Below are 10,711 nucleotides of genomic sequence, written 5' to 3'. Positions count from 1 at the left end.
GTTGTATTTTTACTGTGATTTGTTTATTTTTTATGTTATATATATTTATTTTTGTTGCTAAAAATTTAAAAATTTAATATAAAGTAGAATATATTAATTTAGAATTTTGAATAAAGTGGGAAAGGGGAATATCAGTAAGTTAATTCTGTCCGGGAAGATAAATTAAGCAGTTATATGGCTAAAGATTGACATAAACCTAAAAAGGTGAAAGAACGAAAAAAATAGTAAAAAAAAAGTCTAAGTGACGAAATAAATAATAATAATATATTATTTATACATACTGTACATATGTATATATCTGATAAAATCTTCATGGATACATGTCCCGATACCTTAAACTAAATATTTGATTCTTTATATTCTTTATTCTATAATTTTTAAAAAAAAGGCATTCGTAACAACGTATTTTGTAATTCATTGTTTGTTTTGTTATTTTATTTCATTTATAAAAGATTACACCAAAAAAAAATTATTTTTATGTATATTTGATTGGATTGAGGAGTTGAGTTTCCAATAAATTTTTGAATAATTTTTTATTCAAATTGATTTTTTACATTTCTTTAATGCGAAAAATAATAACGGATTTAACCTTATTTTGACGCTAGCACCGTTAATTTGTATAGTACAAATCATATAAATTGACGGTATGTCTCATCGTGTAGTTATTGTTATTATTATTCATTTAAAAATTTTCTAGTTTATAAATTAATTATCGAATTTTCTAAGTTTGTACATACTCCTTTACCAATTATTTTATATCAAAACACCCTCACGTAAGTCACATTCTGAGTGGCCTATCAATAAATACGGCCGTGCACACGCACTTTTCCATGCGGTGAGACTCGAAAATAGCTTCATAACGCTAGAAGTAATTCAAGCATTACTCTCAAGAAAAGCAAATTTTATCTCGTTATTTCGTTAAACGCCTATTGATGCACTTCGGAAACTATGATGGGAAAATTATCGAACTTAAAATAGAACATAACGTGAATAAGTTAACTTCGATAGAATTCGAGCTTTTCAAAATAAATTACTGTCACCATGAGCTAGTACCAATTTTTACTAAGCTAATTACTGAAGGTTATAGTATATTAAATGATCAAGAACTTGCAACTAAAGGAAATGACATGGAACTATTTCACTTCTTATCCGCAGGCCCTCTCGCTATTAATTCCGGTCCTCAAAAATTATTTCAAAATATCAATGAAATAAAAAAAGATTTAATTATCAATAAAAAGTTTATACCTTTCCCTCCTCGTCCTACTTATGAAGATACAGTACATTATATTCAATTAATGCAAGCAAGAGCACATGAGGAGTATTCGCCAACGAAAACAGTCTTCAATTAAACGTTGTAGCCAGAGTCATGAATTTGTAACGATGTTAATATGCAAGGTGCTCTTTTAATATTATTCCCTCCAACACCACCTGCCCTGGTGTACGTGCTATCGTTACTGATCTTGGATTTAAATTGACTGATATTTTCACGGAAGAGACATTTTATTTATTTAAATATAGATTAAATGAAATCAGCGATGCCTTAGTGAACTTATTTCAACTTGAAAATATCTTGAATAAACCAAAATTAAATGGTTCACTCAAATCGATTCCTGTAATAAAAGTATATAAATTGTTTAAGATTCACGAGAATTTAATTACTTAATAGACTTGGTATTTATAGGAAGACTAGTAGATAAAAAATGAAATAATTCCATATCGTTTCCTTTAGTTGCGATCATTTAATATAAAATAATTTAGTAAAAATTAGTAAGGAAAATTACAACAATTTCTTTTACTAGTTAGCTTTACAAATATTAGTAATCTTTTTACCGCAAGGTAATTAATTCTACGTAATGATTAAAAATTAAAAATAAAATAAATTTTTGAGATCGTTTGTTCAAATATTTACTTTTAACCAATAATATAACAGAAATAACGAAATTATAATGCTTTTCTTGAAGGAAGTCTTACTGCGTGAAAAGAGCGTGGGCACAGCCGCTACAGCATATGTGTGAGGATCGTGTACCATTGAAAAAAGAGTGTTTAAATACTTTAACGTTTAATTTTGATAATTTGGGAAACTGAGATTAGTGTACGCCGATGTAAATAATTCTAACCGAATTAAGTAAACTTAGTCGTTTCACTGTCAATGAAACTAAAGGTCGCATTGAATAATAAAAACTGTATTATCAATTTATCATACTAACTTATTAGTGAAACTCGGGATATAAAATTTCTAATAATATTGTCCGTACTAAGAGAATCTTAATTTAATTTTTCCTTCAGAATTTCCAAAGTGCATTAATAGACGTTGTACGAACTACGAAATGACAAGATAATATTACTTTTCTTGACAGTAATGCTTGAATCACTTCTGGAGCTATCAAACCTAAAAATTCGTGAAACGGGTGGACTGCGCTCGTCTTATTTTAGAGAAGATTATTTCTTTTTAAATAAGCATCAATAATTTCGTCTGTAGCGTTAATTATATTTTCTCTCTCATGTTTGTAAATTTTGGCCGTAGTGATTCACCTAATGATACAAATATTAATAATATATTTTCAATATTTTTTTTTAAAAAAAAATAAATATAACCAATATACTTACCTAATGAATTTTCAAGATATGATAATTTAAGATTGTTTTGACCATATAAAATTTGACTATTTTTATCACTGTTACTAGCTGGATGCCCGCGTTTCACGCGGGCCTGGCTAATTAAGATTATGAAAATCAGTTATAAAGTATAGAATGGTTATTGGTATTAATTTGAAAGTTTGTGGTAAATAGGGAATAATAAAGTAATAACATTTTTTATTATAATAGTTATAATAGTTGCTGATCACGTTAACCATACAAAACAACACATCAAATTGATCAAAATACTAATGTTGATCAAAAGTGCAGTAAATTGACATGTACTGTATAACAACACATATTATTATTTTATACAAACACAGTATTATTTTAATTATTTTATTAATTGAATGTATGTTTACATTAACTGTTCTTCACTTCTATTATCACTAATGTAAAGAAATAAATAAAAATCATAAATCTTTTTTTTTTTAATTTTAAACTTTATTAATATTGTGATAAATATTTAATGAACAACCTATCACAATTTAGATGACATGCATCTGCTAATAAAGTATAAATCATAAATCCAAAATTCTGGTGTCTAGTAAAAAACTTTAAAAGAAGAAATGAAAAAATGATTAGTAATTACGAAAAGAATTTTTTAAAGTTAAAAATTCATTTTTCAGAACTTACCCAAAGTTCTCAAAAATTGACCATCTATACTAAAAAAAAGAAAAGAATGAAACATCAATAATGTTTCATTAAAGAAATAATGTTAGATAAATTTCATTTACCAAAATTTGCATCCATCCAAGGTGTCACAAAACTGTCTAACCTACAAAATGTAAAACATGAAATGTTAGTTAGCATTTCGTTTCATTAATAAATAAAAAAATTAATGAAATACACTTACGAATTCCATGTCCAGAAAGACTGAAAAAGCCACCTACAGAATGCAAAAATAAACATTAGTAACATTTTGTTAACTAACATTACGTTAAAAGAAGCATTTTAAAAGAACCTACTAAAATTTCATGCATCCAGAATCATGAATAAACTGTATAAAAAATGAAGAAATGTGATATTATTAAAAAAAATTTTAAAAGAAAAAATACTCACCACAACTCTGTTCGTGTAAATTATACCTTATTCAGTCATCTAAAAAAAATGAAAAATCAAACCATTAGAAATGTTTGATTAAAAGAAATGTATTAAATCCTTCCTTAATACCAAACTTCCATGTGTCTGAAGACAAACCAAGAAAACTACTGAAATCTAAAAAAAGAAGGATTTTTTTTTTGGTTTTTTTGCAGTTATTAAATACCTGTAATTTCTGTTATTAGAAATTTTTGATTCCCCCTGGTAAAATCCCGGTTCCTAAAACTTTGAGAGTTTTACAGGCATTAGAAATTAAAAATTAAATGTAAAATTTTTTTAAAAGAAAAGGTTTATTTTATTAAAAGAAAAGGATTTTTTTTTCGTCATGTGGGAAAATTCAAAAAAAAACCGAAAAATATTTTTTTTTTAAAAAAAAAAGAAAAATTCGTCGTATGGGAAAATCCAAAAAAACTTTTTTTTTAAAAAAAACAAATGACGACTTCTAAAATGACAAGAATTTCATTGTCACGAGTTTAATTTTTTATATTATGTTTTTTACATCACAATTACTAATCGGATTAGTTGCTATAAATTTGTTCTAATTCAAAATTATATTGGGATTAGGGCTACCCAATTAAGCTAATTAATGCGCCACTTCGAATCCTATATAAAAATCTGTAGCACAGGACGCAACACATGATGCTGGACGATCCAATTTACCTTTTTATGCAGGGTAGTCTTAACGTCACGGTCGCACAATGCTTTTTTTTTATAGATATAGATTAAGGATTCGACTTCGAACTTTAAATTTTACTGTTTTTCTTACTATTTACAATAAACAATGTCTTCAAAATTTTGGGCAGAATTATCTAGCGATTACGAAAAACTTTTTGAAACGGAAACTGGATATGACGTTATTATTTATGCTGGAGAAGAACAAAATATTAAAGAAATTCATGCTCATTCAAATGTTTTGTGTGCTAGGTCTCAATATTTTCGTACTGCATTTTCTAATGAATGGACCGAGAAAAGAGATGAAAAATTTATTTTTAGAAAACCAAATATTTCACCTCAATTATTTAATATCATTCTTAGGTAACTAAAGATATATTGTTTAATAAATTTAATCATCTAAATTTATAAAATATTTAACTATTAATTATATTGTTAGGTTCATTTATTGTGGAAATATTGAATTGAAGAATTTACAAGGTTCTGAAGTATTAAAGTTATTGATAGCTGTGAATGAACTAAATATCAATTCATTAGTTTCTCACATTCAAAAATTTTTGATTAAACATCAAACCGAATTTTTACAACAAAATCCAACCGGAATTCTTGAAATTGTTTATCAATATGAAACATTTACGGATTTATGGAATTTTTGCCTTGAAAAAATTTGTGAGGAGCCTAAAATTTTATTCAATTCTGAAAATTTTATTAATTTAAAAGCTCCTTTATTGGAATTATTATTAAAAAGAGATGACTTAAATATAGATGAAATTGAAATTTGGGAGTATTTATCAAAATGGTGTTTTACCCAACAAAATATTAAGGATGATCCAACAAATTGGAATAAAGATGATATTATAAGAGTTGAAAGTGAATTATATAGATTTATTCCTTTAATTCGATTCTATGATATTGAACCTACTGATTTCTTTTACAAAGTTTATTGTTACAAAGACATCTTACCACAAGATTTAATTCATGATCTTTTGGAATATCATATAGTTCCTAATGTGAAACCTAAAACCAGTTTACCAACTTCAAGAAAACAAAAATTAAATTTTCAAATTGATTCAACATTGATTGAGTCAAATCATATTCCTCTATTTGCTTCGTGGATTGATAAAAAAGATTCATCACATTATAGAAAAAATGTTCCTTACGATTTTAAGCTATTATATCGCTCAAGTCAAGATGGAGTTGATACTAAATCTTTTCATAAAAATTGTGACAATAAAGGAGCTACTATTTGGATAGCAAAAATTAAAGATTCAACACAATTAATTGGAGGGTATAATCCACTTAATTGGAATGGAAGTCGTTCTCGTTGGGATGCTACAGCAGATAGCTTTATTTTTAATTTTAAAAATAGAAAAGATATTTCTACTTCAAAAGTCAGTTATGTTAAGAAACAAGATCGAGCTGTTTGGAATAGTTATAGTTACGGTCCAACTATGGGTAATTTATACAATTGTAATAATAATTGGTCTAATATAGAACGTGGCCATGGTGATAACTATCCAAACATAGGAATTCCAGAAAATTTTGAAGTAGAAGATTATGAAGTATTTCAAGTAATTGAAAAGTAATTCATCTGAAAAACATTTCAATATCAATAATAACAGTTTCTGTGATCTAAGTAAAAAAACTTCATTAGTAAATGAATAAAGTATTATATAATTATCAAATAAAATGATAATTAATGCAATTGCTAATATTTTACATGAGTGTCACATTTTTTTTATTTACCTTGGTAGTTTCTTCACTAAGATATAATTTATTTTAATAACTTTTCGTTGAAATGTTTATGATTAGCTATAATAGAACAGCTTGCGTAAAAAATGACATGATAATCTTGATTTAATACTATTTCTTTTCCAAAACTCCTAAATCTTGATATCCGTTTGTATTAGAATCAGCAAACTTTCTTAATATATAAATATTTTGCTGAAGCTGTTAAAAACTTTTCGTTATATTCAATTCTATTTATAAATATAGAAGTCAATTGGATTTCAAATATGTCACCATATAATTCTTTTGATTATATTCGAAATTTTTTTGAAATTTCCACGATGTCAAATTAATTGAGGCAACTTTTCAATGGGAAAGAGACCATTGACACGAGTAAAATATTTGTAATAATACTCTGTCACACAGATTACTAGTACGATACCAATTAAAATTATTGAATAATTTGATAATCGAGAAATCATAATTAATAATTTATTATCATTATTGTCTTCTTTGAGTTGTGATACAGCCAGAACTTGAAAAATGATTACTGTATTTATTATTATCTCAAGTTTCCATTCCTCATCATTAATGAATAAATTACCGAATTTAACCGAGTTTTCGCTTAATTCATGTTACTGATTTTTTTTGTGGACAAAATTAAATGTTTATTGTGATCTACCGATCACGAGATGTAGATTTCATATTAAATGTGCATATGAAGTTATGCCTCTTGGTGGCTAATTTTTTTTATATTTATAGCTAGAGGTCTGAGAAATTTTATGTGGCGATTCATTATGGGTGATTGTTTAAAAAAATATTATTATGTGGCGATTCATGATAGGTAATTATTAAAAAAGAATGCCTCATTGTTATAAATAAAATTAATGATCAATCTTAAATTCAGAATCTCCTGTAAAAGTAAATTTTAAAATTTATCAGGTTATTCAGATCATTTCGTACAATAAATTAAAACCGGTAGCTAGAGATTACACTCAACACAATCATAGAAAAGCAGTTAATAAACATTGACAATCATCATAACATTTAATTCTTAGAAAGGAATGTTAATAATAAATTGAATATTTTATTATAAATAGCGTTTGTATTAATTTGTGTGACAAAGCGAACTTATATGTACATTACGGAAAGATTCAAAATATAATGGTTTCCTGAAGAAAAGTTAACTGATTGACAAAGTTTAGTAATTTTACAATAAACTCATATGTTTCGTCTTCATTTTTATCATTAACATATATCATTATGATCGACTGTCACACGTTTGTTAACAACCGATTCATTACCGAAATAATGTAAACATGCCGATCTCATCTGATCCTTTTAAGAGCAAGCAGTATCTCATTTTTTTTTCTGGACACGATCTTCCCGGATTAATAAAATTCCTTTTATTTAATTTTAGTTTACCAGAATCTCAGAATCTCGGAATAACTCTGGCATGTTCAAAAATGAATGAAAACAAAGGCTTATTTAATTATATTGTACTGTACAGTGTGATATTTACTGATCACTCGCATACAAATGAAATTTGTACGCCAATTTGAAATAAATTATGTTTTAAAGGGATTGGCCAAAAATGGCTAAGCTATACCAAATACCTGTTGGTTGGCCGGGATTATGTTTTTTAAATACGGCAAGTATGTAATTCTACACCATTGAAATTATAACTATTTTTTACAAATTGTTTAATTAAAAGACTATTAATAATATGATCTTTTTTAGTAAAAAAAGGGAGCGACTTTAATAATAATGTACATGCATTCTGCAGGTACAAATTGTTTAATTTTCAGAAAATTTTTCAAAAAAAAAAATAATTTATTTCTTTAAATTTGAATTATTTTATTGTATTACTTTCGGGACAATATTAAAACTATTATTAAACTGAAAAAAGGAAACAAGGAGTACCCAACATCCATTATTTGTACCAAAAAGGACATATTTTTGCTAATGATATAAAATACACAATAATACCTTTCTTGGTTGCGTATGCTTTGAAGATATAAAAATTTACTTGTGTATGATACATCAAAAATAAATATGCCGGCTAAGTATTAATTAAGCAAGCAAATCAGCAAAGTTAATCCTGATTATCATCGTCAACTGCAAAAATAATTTTTTTTCTGATACCCGATTTTCATTCCTTAAACAATGCCCTTTATGTGTACACATTCAAATATAATATTTTTCAAATAGCTTACGTCAGAACGATAACACTTTTTTTATGTATTAGATCTAGTATATAAATGGGTCATGGTGTGACGTTCTGGAATGCGAGCTAATTTTTCGTTTCTTGATAACAAAATTCTTTGTTTTTAAAATTATGATGGCTTTTTCTTATTGAAGCTATATTTACTTTATAAACGATAAAATTTTTAATTTTTTTTTTAAAGAATTTAAAAAAATTTAATAGATTTCGGGACAACTTATTCTGCAAATTATTAATGTTGTCTACAAATTTTAAAGTGTTTAATTAAATGGTAATTTTTTATTAATATACTGTATATACTGTATAGAGGTTTGCATATAAATCAAATCCAAGTGAAATAAAGGCACATAATGATTGGAAACAATATTCAGGTTATTATAAAATTCCAACAGTTCTAAAGTACGATGAGAATCTTGAACTTTTATCTTGTGAATTACCTGCATTAGTGGAAAACCAAGTAGGAAAAATAAGATCTTAAATTTTCAATCATTATGACCGTAAATTTTATTTATCAATCCCTATAAATTTTTAATGTAAATAAAGAATAAGGAATTTCTGTAATCCTATTATATATTTAATACATAGATTCCAACTGATTTGGTTAAGAAGCTGAGGAAATTATGCGCGAATGTGCATACAATGCTTCGCTTATAAATACAATAAAGAGTAATAAATTGAAATTCATAACGGAGTGTTCGGAGCGTAAGTAATTTTTGTTGGATATACGTTCATCACGTGACTATATATTTTCAATTAATTACCTTAAACTCGAATCAAATTTTGTAGCATCATTTATCCATCCGAGAGTATATATTTTCACAATTGAGTCTACAGAGGATGCAGAGTATAATTTACCGGTTAATACTATATAATTATGTTAATTTTATGCAATACTACAAAAATCTATAGTATAGTAACAAAATATAGTATTTTAATTATTTATGATTTGCGCAGAGTTACTTCATCATTGAATTTAAATCATCCGAAATTTGACCACTAACATTACAGTATTGTGCTGATGTGTGTTACACGACAAAATTTGTTTAAAATTTTAAAGTATTTCAAGAACAGTATTTTCGGATATATTCTTGGATATTTTAATATTTGTTATACTGTATAGTATGATGTGATATTTATCTGAGTATTCGAAAATTTGATATGTATATTCAGCAAAAAATACTGAGTTATGCAGTCCATAATTTTGCGGAATCAAACCAAAATCACGCAGCTAGGCAAGTAGACTCAATTGTAAAAGAAATTACCGTTTATCCGAAGGGTGAGATCCTGGAGTCGGGATGAATATCTAGTTAAAATATATACTATAATGATAGATCGGTTTCATAAGAATTTTAACCTAAATTTATCCATAAAAGTAATGTTTCCTTAATTTCTTTAGTCATGTGGGATTTCCAATTTTTAGCCGACTTGCGTAATAATAAGAATTCAACCATATTTTTTAAATCAAATTTGTCAATAATTTGTAAGATCAATTAGAGAAAACCGAAAAGGTCCCGGTCTTGATAAATGGTCAATCTTGATGGATCAATGGCACAAGAACTGATCGGACAAAAAAAGAAAAAAAGTATGAAAAAATTAAAAAAATATGAAGCGATTTAATTAAACGATTCGTTTTGTTAGTAAAATTTTTTTTTTATTCAATCAAATGCAATTAAAGATTTAATATTATTATTACGGTATTATAATTGGTTGGTAACACTTGGTCCTGGACTCCTGGACGGCTACATATCGCCGAAGAGAAGTTTCGTCGAAAGGATGTTTCACTTTAAATGCATTTTATCGAATCCATTTCATCGAATCGTCTATTTCGCGAATTCCATTTCGCCGAATGGAAAATGGTAACGATTAACATTTTTATAAAAAATATTCAACGCGCAATAAAAATAAAAAAAATAAATTATTTTTAAATATCTTTTTTTTTCTCCAGGATATTATCACTTTAACATTCAAGTAACTGGTATTAATATTTATGCAATAAATAAATAACTTTATTTTCCCGAAAACACTTATTCACGAAAAAGTAAGTAAAAAAAAGATTATTGTATTATAAACAACGAGATGAGTTTAATAAAAATCATATATTTCAAGAATTTTCTAGATAATAATAAAGATTTCTTTATGTATTTAGTATAAAAACAATAAAATAACCAAATGGAATAAATAATATTTCGGCGAAATGTCCATTTGGTAAAATGACTTCGCCGAAATGGATTTCGGCGCAAAGTCCCATCCTGGACTATCGACTCGGAACCAATTTAGGACTTTGTTCTAGACCAATTTGGTCCTGGTCCTGCAAAACCAGATCCTTAAGTCTGTCAGGACAAGAAGGCT

The 10,711-nt window shown here is 26.7% G+C and overlaps 1 protein-coding gene across 1 annotated transcript; it reads left to right on the top strand.

Moving 5' to 3' along the window:
- Window positions 1-932: 932 nt before the first annotated feature.
- OCT59_024626 (uncharacterized protein) lies at window positions 933-1,349 on the top strand (the record flags this gene model as incomplete). Its single annotated transcript, XM_025332123.2, has 1 exon — window positions 933-1,349. The coding sequence occupies one exon, from the start codon at window positions 933-935 to the stop codon at window positions 1,347-1,349; it is 417 nt and encodes a 138-aa protein (XP_025176774.2).
- Window positions 1,350-10,711: the final 9,362 nt, after the last annotated feature.

Source organism: Rhizophagus irregularis, chromosome 5, assembly GCF_026210795.1.
Source record: "Rhizophagus irregularis chromosome 5, complete sequence".
Taxonomy (NCBI): domain Eukaryota; kingdom Fungi; phylum Glomeromycota; class Glomeromycetes; order Glomerales; family Glomeraceae; genus Rhizophagus; species Rhizophagus irregularis.
This window is presented reverse-complemented; position numbering and strand designations above follow the sequence as displayed.